A 12,842-nucleotide genomic window follows, 5' to 3' on the forward strand; every position below is an offset into this window, starting at 1 on the left:
CAGGGTGGAGGGGTGTCCCATTATCTAGGCAGACAGGCTGGCACAGGAAGGAAAGAGGGGAAACTAATTGCCAAACTGGTTTCACCAGGACTCTGTAGCCCTATCGTAGCCACACCTCAGGGGTGGGCTATTTAGGTCCACACAATGGAGAGAGGGGCTCGCAATCTTGAGATTAAGCAGAATGGAGCCTCCCGAGTTAGCCACTCTCCACAGAAAGTGGTCAACAGGTGGAAGAAAACCTGGCAGCCCATTGTCTACCAACTGCATCCTGCCCTAGAGGCATTTTCAGAGCATAACAAGAGCACCCATGGTATCCCTACCTCAGATCTCAACTGACAAGGAAAGACTGTCCTGCAGCACCGAGGGATCAGCAAAATGAGACTGCACTGTTGGGGACTGCACCTGCTGGCTAGAGAAGGGAGCAACTGTGCCTGCTATGTCCTATCTCCAGAGCCCAGCAAAACCATGAGACTGCAAGGACGATCCGACTGGCCCCCTGTTCGCAGCACAGGGACACAACAGCTGATGAACCCTACTGGGGCAAACTGCTAGCATGAAGTCTTCAAGTCGCTATCACCACTGCTGTGCAGCACCAGAGACTAAGACCTGATGGACAGAGTTGCACCCAAGTACCAGAGCCCAGGAGTGTTTTTGAAGAGCTGATGAGAACCCTCAGAGGGTGAGCTATTGACCCAGCAAGGACTGGCCTGTGACCCAACACCTGGCGACTGGTAGTACAGCAGTGACTGAGCTTCAGCCAGACTGGAGAGGACCTCGTGGGACGTTGACCCTGCAACTAGGAACCCAACTTTGTGGACTGAGGAGTGCCTGTAGGACGAACCCTGTTGAATATGTCCCACCCATATCTCCCTTGAACATCTTCAGCATCCTTTATCCGTTGAAAGAGGACTACTTCCATTGGAAAAGCTGGCAATGGATAAAAGTACCTGGAACTGACTGAGGATTGCTTCTCTTGCCAAGGTAGCAGTTCTGATAACATAGCTGGTCCCACAGACTGGCTCGCTCTTGACAGGAGATGGTCACCTGCAGTGACTCCAAGGGACTGTAATACACTTAGCCCAACTTTTTACTGAAAATTAATATTTGTTGAATTTGTCAGTGACTTGTTCGCTGTTAAGGGAACTGTCTTGATTTATTAGTTCTTGTAAATTATGTATCTCCAGAACCCTCAGGTGGATCCTTTTCATTCTGGTATCTAAATTCATATAGACTCTTTTTATAATTTTCTGTCTGATTTATTGGGTGTTGTGTCAATTACTTCTTCAGTTGTTTTGCTTCTGTTTAAATTCTTTGCACTAGTTTGTCTGTGTAAGCCTTGCTGCTCAGTGTCACAGCTACTCCGGACTGAGCTGAGGGTTCGACAGACAAAACCTACTGGTCCTAAAGGGGTCTGGTACATGTATTACACAGTGAGGTCACACAACCACACCATGTCATAATCCCATTCCCACAAACTTAGAATTTGTACACCTCACTAAACTTGTTTAACCAATCACAAGACAAAGAAATCTGCATACTTCATAAAGAGGTATTTAGATGAGGCAACAATTGTGGATGTTTTTTTTTTTTTAAAGCTTTGGGTCCATCCTCTTTGGTCGACATCCATTTACGGGTTTCAGGCATATCTTTCTAATAAGAGTTTTCGATCGGCTTCCTGTTGGCACAAATATAGATGCTCTAACGTGATTAATTCTTTGAACACCTTTTGCAACACCTGTGTACCAATGGCACATACAAAATCTGCAAAAGCTGATCGCTCTAGAAATGGATGGCTAAATAACACTGGCTTGTTTTATTCTGTGGGAGAAGTACAATAGTGTACGGCACACTTCAGTTAAAAAAACAAAAAACTAATCTTCATATTCCACATAAGATCTTTGGCAATGATCCATATTTCTAAGTAAGAGGCAGGAGACGCAGTGTACAAGTAGAAATGTATTGGTAACAGTTAACTCAGTGAAGAACCTGGGTGTGAATCTCGACCAGGTTGCCTCAGGCTTTCAATCTTAAGAAAATAATAAAATTAGTTTCTTTGAGTCGACATCTATTTTTAAGAACCTGTCAACAGGAACGGGCTTGTATAGTACAAGCTATAACTTATTGCCACTGAATCTTTATTTCGATGTATATTTAGAGAGCAAGTACTCCTCTTCAAATACTCGTATTCAAAGGATTGTAAGAACAGTTTAAACTTTAGTTTTGCAAATATGTACTTCACTCAAGACCTCAAGTGTATGCCCATTCATCATCACCAAATAATATTTCTTAACATAACAAAATGTTATTAAAATAGCTTTTCCTCGACACTTACCACACTCACCTGGTTTGAGGTCCAGCACAGCAAGAGACTCCGAATGCAGGAAGTACAAGGTTGGGCTAACAGTAAATAGCACATAATTGTCGTGACGTTCATCCAAGATAATGAGTACGAGATCACCAACCTGGAAGCTGAAAGACAACAAAAGCCACCTTAATTAAGGAAGACTGATATTTGGACAACTACGTGCCCAAGCCCGTCTGAACGTTCAGCACGTCAGCTATTACAAATAAAAATTAAATGAGAACACTGGCCCACATGACAGGAATTACGCATAATCAACATTATTGTACTCTCACTCATAGAAAAGCTTACTCATTCAGAGCCTCTCAAACGAATACATCGGGGTCAGTGACATCTTGACATTGTGACAGTATGGTGGGCCAGCAGCACGGGAAAGGGCAGTGGCTGTTAGCTCCAACCTTACTAGAAGTCTACATCAAGTCATTGTGTCCGTGGGATTTAGCTTTGTATGCTACACTGCAATCTTCCTTCAGTTTTCCTCATTTTATTGTCTGTACGGTATTTTCTCCTGCATGCTTTGCAGACTATCTGAGAGTAATATACCTCTAGTATTCTAACTTGCATGGAGCCATGCAGTTTGCAAATAAGGACCTTGATGAGTTAAAAGTCAGTTAAAACAATACATAGATACATAATGAAGAGTAAAAAGAACTAGGTAGTTCGCACTCAGGTGTGGACCACAATCTTACTATCCAGTAAATTGTAGCCCAGGTTTCAGGTATTTAATAAACTGAAAATGTAATTAATCAATCGAAGGTTTGCCCTGCCTCCTGCAAACCATGAAAATGTACCGTCTGTATTTTATGTTTCTCTACTAAGGTCATTTGTTAACCACCTAAGGGTTTAATGGACGGTGAGATACATGAAGAAGTGAAAAGTATTTCAGTATTGTTAACATGCATGCTGAATTGTGGTTTGCGAATGAGCGAGCATAGTGATGACTAATCAACAGGCAACGGTGTGGGATTTTGAAGGGTTGAAAGTGAGGAGATGTTTATGTCAAGAGTGTTGCCTCAACTGTGAGTAGGATCAGTGGTGAGGATTAAAACCTCCTTCACCTTCTTCGATGATTATGATGTTGTTCATGTGCATGAGGAATCTACAGGTCATAAACTCAATAATGCATTTAGGATCATGGGAGTCTGTAGACTAAATAACAGGTGTCAATTTATTTGGGTTAAATAGTATGTGAGAACACATGACAGCCTGGTGATAGGTATGATATATTTGATACTGCGAAAATGTTTGTGGAGAACTGACAACATTCTGGGCTTGCCTTTCAGGTGTTGAAAGAAACAGATGCTTTGAAGATTGTGGAGAATGGTGGAAGTAAAGTCTATCTGAAAATGAAGATTTGAAACTTTAGGTGGTTATGGTATCTGCTGCATGAAGGATAAAATATCAAGTGCTGAAGAACATGCCTCGTTAATATATATAAGATGTTACATGTCTATTAAAACAATGGGTGTGAGGTTGAAATTATGTGTACCTGTGCTGAAAGGTGTGGGGTTTAGAACTGGGGATGGGATGGTGTGTTCTTCAACTAAGCCACAACGTGATGGTGGGGTGTTTCGTTACTAGTTTTTGGTCCTTGTTCCTGTCTAGGCCTTAACAGGTTCAAACAGTAATCCGTGTCTTTACAAGCTTAGCTTGGGCACCCAGGTCAGATGTCCTGGAAGCCCCAGTTAACAAAAACAAAAGCATGTGATCCCAGGTGCACAAATGCTAGAAGCCAATCAGAGTCAGTAAAATGACTCCCATGCTTTGTTTATGTTTTCCTATCAATGAAGACCACAAAGATGGACTGGGCATAAAGACGAAACCTATAGGCTTTGCTTATGCTTGTTCAATGAAGGCAACACGCTCTTCAATGTCGGGTTTTTCAAATCCATTTGAATCAACTTCCTTTCGGTCTGAAAGGTTGTGATGAATCTTTTGGCGTAAATTTAAGAGACGATACCGAACCAAACAGCACAAAAAAGGTTCCAGCTCATTAAAGTTTGTCGGAGGCCTGAGGCATTTCACAGACTCTCCCTATCACTGTGCAGCTTTTTATTTGTCGTATACGTGTATCATTTTATATGATTTCCTGCTGATTCCTAAGTGTTGCCCCCTTTGTTATCTGTCGAGTAATGCTTAACTCAAAGAACCTCTTTTAATCCTGGTGAATAAAGAGGACTAGGATAGTCTATGTGGGCTCTTGACGAATAGTGATCATTTGCTCTAGATCAGCTCATTGACAATTGATCAATGGTGCACAGGTTGCTTGCGAGGTAGGGCTGGTTGTGAACACACCATCAGATTAAAGTCGAAGCTGTAATATGTAGACGAAGTAGTTCAGAAAATGGTCTCAAGGCTATAAGAGAAAACAATTAGCTGTTTAGAATACATTCTACAGAGGACCACGAAAGGAAGTGAGAACCATTTTTTTTTTAAATCGGACTCATTTTCCAAGAGTATGCGGGCCAGGGTACCATACATCAATAAGGGTGGAAGCTATAATTCTACCATGATGTTTTTAATTCAGAAACCACCTTACCAGAAGCAGGAGTAATACACATACTACATTTTAGGGAATCTGTAAAAATACTCTTATACATTTTTCAAAAGGCACATTTTACTAACCCAAAACCATATGTTTTTTTCAATTTAAAAAAAACAACTTTTTCTCTAGATTACAGATACATGGAACCCCTTCAAACAGAAAATCACCAGCATCACTAAAGCATACATTCGCTTCACAAGCTGTGTATCAGTACTTTTTTCACAAAGGAACAGCAAACCCCAGTACTTACTCACGAATGGCTATTTTTTCTGAATGTCTAGAAGACACAGATGACATGCTCTGAGACATCTGAAAAACATGACGAACATATATTGTCAAAATAGTGTATGCCTAAAATGGATTTATAGACATTAGTGAAAAAATATACTTCTCTATGTCACATTGTATTACAAAATGTGGTAATATATAGCACTACGCCAATGTAACATTAGAATGGAATGTTAAACCTTTCCTGCAGCGAGCATGCCTTGCCCTCGGGAGCTCCACAGCACTATCAGGGAAACCCGACAGGCCACGCCCTACTACGTATGCTAAAGTTATGCCTTCAACTGGTCTGAGGGACAATATTTGTGTACTTATTTAATACCTGACTGTATTTTAATAGTTGGTACACAAACATTTTGCCCCACCCTTTTTTTCGTAAGCCAGGAACGCTGTTTGCGCACCAATTAGTAAAATATATGACTGAAAATCTATCCCAATACTTAAATTAAATAACATCATGAAAACATTTTTAGATGTTTAGACTGTGCAGTATTTAGCAATGTGCCACAAGACAGTATAGAAACCGATCCTTTTCGTTTAGATTTACTTCAGTCACAAACATTGCAAGCTATATTGGAGTGTCTCGCTGAACTTTGTTGGAAAATTCAATAAAAAAGGGAGTTTCGCTGATAAAACAACAGCCAACTTGAAAGAGCGAATTTGTGTGCTTCACCATACGCATGAACGCCAAAACCAAGCAATTTTCATTTGGATGACAATCGTTAAATTAGCGTGCGCGTTAAAAGTCATATAATAATTTCAGACACATTCATGAGAAAAACAAGGTGTATTACACACATTAATAAAACATAATTAACAAACATCGGAAGATCAATGTGCTGGCCCAATATGTTAGGTCAACGGGTATAAAATACTATTTGCAGAAAGGCAGTGTCAGTCATTTACTAATGAAAACAGGATGCTCACTAAAAATCCAAGAAACTGCTTTCATATCTAGCTTTATAATGGGTTGGATTTTGACGTCAGTTTAGAGCAATCATAACAGCATGACGCACCGAGCTCGCCAATTTCAATCAGTGTCAAAACACATTACCGAAAGCGTTGCGCCGAACATCCTCTCTGCTGGAGGCCTTGAGATACGCACTCCTTCAACATGCCTACCCCAATAACGTACATTGAGTATGTCATTGGGTTAAACGCCAAAGGCGAACAAAAACGGCAGGCTACTAACGTTATATGGTGATCAGATTTGTTCTTAAAAAAAAAAAAAAGGCCCTGACACTGATTTTTTTCTAAACCTTGCATACATTCGCCAACAGTTGTGTGTATCAGCCTGGGCACTGGAATAGTGACCACGCATTACAAAACTCTCAAGCTATTAACAACCATTTAAAAACACACAGAAACATGGCCATGTGCAAAACTGAGGTCTAGAAATCGAGGTCCGATGACAGTCTGGGGCAACAAACAAGTTGTTAAGCCATCGGGGACAGACAAAAAAAAAAACATACAAATGGACAAAACGCAGAAATCGCCAACATAATAATAAGGAGAAGAAAACAACCGTACACATTTGCATAATTAGACTGCTACTAGCTGCAAAGCACTTGTATGTAAACTTATGTTTATGGTGCATCAGAACATAATATGTCGTTTACAGGGAGATTTGATTTTAGACAAAGAGGAACTTTTATTTGCAACAGTTGATATCAATTGGATTCAATTTAATAGACTTGCCTTCCTTCATTTATCGCAATTTACTACAGCGGCTTTCCCGTTCCTCTTTCAGGTGAATCTACCCTCATGCACCAGCGGATAAGGCCCATCATACAGAGAACGGACCGTGTGTCAACATGCAGCCACTCACATATCAACTTGCAAGACCTTCAACACTGCCTTTCATTGGTCTCAATTGCAAATGTTGTGATTACTCCCTCTTGTTGATTGAGTAGGCCGTTTTTCAAGCCCCTGTGTCCAGCTGGAGTAGCTGTGAAAATATATATATTTTTTATCAGCCTATTTACAGAGTGTGGGACCTGGCCCTTTCTGCAGGGTCATCCACTGACTTTAAGCCTTCTGATCTGTTTATCTGACTTCTTTTTTGTTGGCTTTAGGACTCTGGGCTTTTTCTATCCACTGTTGACTGGTGCTAAAGTGCAGGTGATGTGTGCTCTAAACACTGTAATATTGTCTTATTCACAATTTGCATATTTAATTTACTTGTAAGTCCCTACTAAGTGAACTGTACATGCCCAGGGCCTGTATTTTAAATGCCAGTAGTGGGTCTGCAGCACTGATTGTGCCAACCACTACAGTAGCTCAGTACACTTCTCAGGCCTGCCATTGCAGAATCTGTGTACATTTTAAAAGTGCCATCTTGATCTGGCAAGTGCACCCACTTGCCTGCCCAAACCTTTCTTTTTATTACTTGTAAGTCACTCCTAAGGTAGGCCCTATCTAGTCCCAGGGCAGGGTGCAGTGAATTTAAAAAAGTTGAACATGTACCTTTAAGTTTAATATGTCCTGGTAGGGAAAAACTCGTTTTTCACTACGCCAAGGCCTATCTCCCACATAGGTTAATATTGGGTTTTACTTGAAGTAGCCAATAAGTGTAACTTCCAATTGGGAAAAGATAGAACTTTGGAGTTAGGTGTATCTGGACTCACAATTTGAAATCACAACTGATGGTGAAGTCGGATTTTAAACTGTAAGCCTGAAAATACCACTTTTAGAAAGTTGGCATTGCATTACTTTAACCATTCTGTGCCTCTGTCTGTCTCTGAGTACACATCTGGGGTGCATTCCCTCCCAAAGGTCACACACAAAGGGAGCTGAGGTGTGACATTTGCATCCTGATGGCCCATCATCAGGCTGATGGGCCTTCCTGGGCTAGATGGGAGGGAGGAGCTGACACATCTGAATGGGGCTGTGCCTGCCTCCACATAAAGAGCTGCATAACACTCTTTAGTATGCCTGGAGCCAGGGAAGGAAGGGCAGGGAACGTCAAAGGGCTCTCTTTGAAGGCTCCCCACAACAAAGGCTCAACTGGGAATAAGTACTGGACACCAAACCCCTTTCAAAATAACTCTGTGGAACCAAGGACATTCTGTCGGGAGGAGAAGTTGCTGTGCTGCCAGGAGGGACTGCCACTTTGCTAAGTGCATTGCTGTGCTGGCCTGGAGATTACTGTGTTGTAGGAGGGACTACCACTATGCTACCTGCTTTATTGTGTTGGCCTGCTGCTTCTTGCCTAGTAGTGAGAAGGACTGAATCTGCTCTCTACATCCTTGAATCCATGTTCTCCAAGGGCTTGTAGGCTTGTCCCCCATTCTTGAAGTCTCAGGGCCATAAAAGATTTTCCTCCACTTTGCTTTGGCTGCTGAGTCCTCCCTTTCCTGAGGTGCCAATCCAGTACTGAGCCTCAGAACTAGGTTCTGCAGCTGTTTCTCTGCAGGAATCAATGCATCCACGTTGTTGCGCTGCTCGGAACCAATGCAGTGCCCTTCTATGCTGATGCAGTGATGATTTGATGAAGATGTGGGACTGGACTGCGAGGTTCGATGACAAAGAAAAGCCGATCCTAGGTCATCACTACACAATGCGACGACCCATTGCCTGCATCAAGAGTGGTTCAAGGCTGACGTGAGACCCAATTGGGAGGCTCAACAGTGGTGCATCTCCACGACCGCATCGGAACCAATGCACTGAGGCTTCGGCGCTGATGCTTTCTCCATCCAAGGTACTTTTTTCAGGGGGCTCTGCGCGAGTCCGGTAGCCAGCCTTCCCTCCATTGCAGTCTGCCTGAACTTTGGATTTACCCGGCTCTAGCGTGACCTCAAGTAACCTTTTAGCGCTATTGACTTGTAAGAACTACTTTGCAGTTTATTTTTAAAAATTCTTGAGTTCTACTGATTGGATTTTTGCCCTTTGGTCTTGTTTTACTCCGATAAATATTCTCTATTTTTCTACCCTGGTGTGGAGAATTGTTGTGGTGTTTTACACTGTGTTACTGTAATTAAAGTGCTGCACAAATACTTTACACATTACCTCTTAAGTTAATCCTGCCTTCTCTGTGCCATGCTACCCGAGGGTGTGCACAGGTTAATTTTAGTTGTCTATCTAACTTACCCTGACTAGGATTGTGGTCTCTACTTGGATAGGGTGCATACCTCCGCCATCCAGAGACCCATTTTCTAACACTAAGACTATGTGAAAAGGTCCCTAAAATTACTGTACTGAATCAAACCCATTACTGCTGCATCTTCAGCTAAAGGCACACCTCTTTACATGCCAAAATAAAGCTTTTTGTCTTATAGCACCTTTTCCAATAAAAATAAAAAGTGTCAATTAGGCAAGCAAGACTAGCCTTAGCATGGTACGATTAATCTACTTTACATATCTAACTAGCTGCTGGATTTGTGTGCTAAGGCTATACCAGTTATATTAAAACAATAAAAAAATTACAATTTGAAAAACGCTATTCAAAGGCCACAATTTTCAGCAGTATGCATGCTTGTAAGAAGCAGGGTATGGAGTCCTCTTTAAATATTCCTGAAAGAAATGCTACGGCTGAAACAGTTACACTGTTTTTGAGGCTAGGAGTCCATGTCTTTTCCCCTCAGCAGAGGGCCAAGTTGGTGGGACTTATTTGTCTTCCCTGGGGACTAGGAGGGCACAGATGTCCCATGCTACAGCTAGGTTTTGGTGTAATTCAAATTAGGGGTCCTTTACCACACCTACATGGCTGGTGTAAAATGTACCCTGCCAATGTTAGTGGTGATGTTTTGTGCTTAAAAAAAATAAACAAAAAATGTAATTCCCATCACATGACTCAGTGAACAGATTCCCAAGTTGCCCTGGAAGTCCGAATTAGGGCTCATTTGAAGCTTGAATCCCATTCAGGTTCTTAGGAGGCTGGATGTATTCTTTTGAATGTCCTCCTCTGTCACTCAGTGTGCATGGAATACAAGAATGGTAGTGCTCAGGTAATCCCAGGGTGACAATCCTGTGGACCTGATTTCTGTGTGCTCTGTTGCAAAGTGCCTGGGATGGGGACTTGCATGCCTGGGACAGGAAGCTCTGATCGGGCCCTGTGAAAGCCACCAGCCTTGGGCTCTGTCCATGGCTCACTGTGTCACTTGGCGCTAAGGGAGTAGACCTACAGGCTCAGGGAGGCCTTCCCTGCTTGCCCAGGATAAGAAGGTCTTAGGGGACCCAGGTCAGAACCTTGGCTGTTTCGGGGTGGAGGCCACCAGCCCAGGATTCCACCAGCCAGGAAAATCGTCCCTGCTTGTTTGGGTTCAAAAGCTTTGACCAGGCTAAAGAGAGCCCTGAGGTGGAAGACCCTGGGATCCACTCCCCTGACTGCCGTGTTTCAGAGTGCCGCCAATGGAGACCCACAGGCCTGGGGAGGCCTCCCCTGCTTGTCTGGGTTGAGAAGCACTGACTGGGACAGAGACCCAGGGGTAGAATCCCCAGTGTCTGGACATCTGGACATCTGGGCACACGCTTGAGTTCTTATTGCGCACCCAGGTGGCCGGGCTTGCATGAAAGTCCCAATGAGGGCTCATTTCAGTCTTCAAGCCCAGACAAGGCACAATGAGGTCAGGTGTGTTTTCTCTGAAGCCCCCCTCTGTCACTCAGCGTGCACAGATTATGATTATAAGAAAAGGGGGTAACATTCCTTTATATTAATAGAGAGAAAAGGGGGAGGGTCGCTGGAACTCCCTTGTTTTCTCGTCACTACCACCCTGGTCCTGCCAGGACTTGAGCATGGCCCTAGGGGTGTAAGACTCCAGCTGCCTTACAGCCCTGTCTGATTGTTCTTTCCTTCAAGCCTTACTTCCTGAAGAGTAGGAAGGGATGTCATGCTGAGCAGCCTTCTCTAGGGGGAGGAGAGTGGTTTAGCCAGCACTGTACTGTGATCATGATAGCTGGGGTGATCTGGAAGTCCCTATGGTGGCTAATTTGACTCTACAAGCCCAGCCAAGGCTCAAGGAGGTCAGATGTGTTTGTTCAAATGGCTAATTTCACTCAGTGTGCATGGATTAAACGAAAGGGCGGTAGCCTTTTTTCTGTATTATTAGAGACAAGTTCTGAGGGACCCCATTGTCCTCTGGCATTTCTCCCCAGAAGCTCTGGGGGCCTCAGCTAGCCCAACCTTGGGTCCCAGGGTTCTTAGTCTCTGGTGGTCTTCTAGCTCTGACCTAAAGGCCTTCCCTCTGAGTCCTGCTTCTTGAAGAGCAGGCAGGAATGCAAAGCCAGCAATGAACTCTGGTTCAGAAGCTCTGGCTAATCCATGGGTCAGAGGTCCAGCTGCCAAAGGGTGGAGGTCCCCGGCCCTGGGCTCCCTCTTCCAGCCCGTTGTATTGCAAAGTGCCTGGGTTGGGGCCCAAAATCCTTAGGAGGTCTCTCTTTCTTGTCTGGGTTCAGACACTGTTACCAGGCCCTGGGTAAGAGCTACATGATCCCCTTCCCCATATGCTCTTGCCTGATTCCCAACTCAGGCTCAAAGAATCTGGGCCTCAGAGCCCCATCCTTTCCAGGAGCAAGCAGACTCCTGATTGAAAATAAGACACAGTGTTATCAAATGGTTGTCCTTTGAGACCAGGCATCTAGTTACAAGCCATGCATTCCTTTAGGGCACCCAAATGCCCGGGCTGCCCTAGAAGTCCCAATGAGAGCTAATTTGACTCTTCGCTCCCAGTCAGGGCTCCATGAGGTTGCATGCATTTGCTCCAATGGACTTCTTTCATTTGGTGCACATGGATTATGAGAAAGAAAGGTAGCCTTCCTCTAGATTATTTTGGGCAAGGTATAAGGGCCCCCATTGCTCTCCGGTCTTTCTCCTGAGGTGCTGCAAGGGCCAGGGGCGCCTTATGAGAAGCTAGACGTCAATGAACTACTCTTGTGGATGAAAACATGTTTGACATCCACTGACTAGAAATTCTCATCAACAGAGTAGACCAGATGTTGAATACGCTTAGCAAACAGGAAAAACTCACTTTCATTTTTGAGACTTAAGGCATAATTTCGATTTTGGCAGCTAGGATACTCCATTACAATCATGATGGCTATCCCATATTAGAAATTCATTATATCCTACAGCACATGTAATAAGGTGGTCAGGATATCTGACGTTTGTGGCGGAGTATCCCATCCATCTAAATCCAAATCAGGCCCCAAGTCCCAAGGTAAAAACTCTGACCGGGTCAAACCTGGTGTCTGTACCTGTGCAGCGCTCCATTGTAGTCAACCTCAAACAGCTCCTAGGCCCCTAGCTACTGCAGCGAGTTGACTGTTGTTGGCTCTAAAAGCTTTCTGGTGCTATTTTTATTTGAAACTTTAAAAATTCATAGCTCTGGTTCCCCTTTTTTCATTGTTTTGCTTTCTTTAAACTTAGAAAGAAAATACTCCATTGTTCTAAATCGGTTTGGGAATTATCTTGTGTTTTGAAATTATTACAGTTTTGGTACTGCAAAAAATAGTTTACACATTGCCATAGCTACCCGTGCTTTGGGTTCGGATTAATTTAGTGACTTTAAAGATTCACCCTGACAAGGATTCAGTTTGTTGCTTCAGGTGGGTGGTCAACCCCTTAAGTAGCAACCCAATTTCTTACAGAACCTCTTAGCCTTAGTTCATTAACCATATTCATACACATGTCCTTTACAAACTCAAAGTCTTAAC

At 43.3% G+C, this 12,842-nt stretch overlaps 1 protein-coding gene across 4 annotated transcripts in view; it reads right to left on the minus strand.

The window, feature by feature from the left end:
* Positions 1-12,842, minus strand: part of RB1CC1 (RB1 inducible coiled-coil 1) — a 486,536-nt gene that overhangs the window by 38,670 nt on the left and 435,024 nt on the right. For 2 of the 4 annotated variants that reach the window (XM_069220165.1, XM_069220163.1), the window contains exons 20-21: positions 5,158-5,216; positions 2,342-2,469 (exon numbers count right to left, since the gene is read on the minus strand). In XM_069220165.1, coding sequence (XP_069076266.1) covers positions 2,342-2,469; positions 5,158-5,216 — 187 coding nt within the window. Of the gene's footprint in view, positions 1-2,332; positions 2,470-5,157; positions 5,217-12,842 lie in introns of all 4 variants that reach the window. The other 2 variants (XM_069220164.1, XM_069220162.1) reach the window with 1 other exon arrangement.

The sequence above is a fragment of the Pleurodeles waltl genome, chromosome 2_2, assembly GCF_031143425.1.
Source record: "Pleurodeles waltl isolate 20211129_DDA chromosome 2_2, aPleWal1.hap1.20221129, whole genome shotgun sequence".
Lineage (NCBI taxonomy): Eukaryota > Metazoa > Chordata > Amphibia > Caudata > Salamandridae > Pleurodeles > Pleurodeles waltl.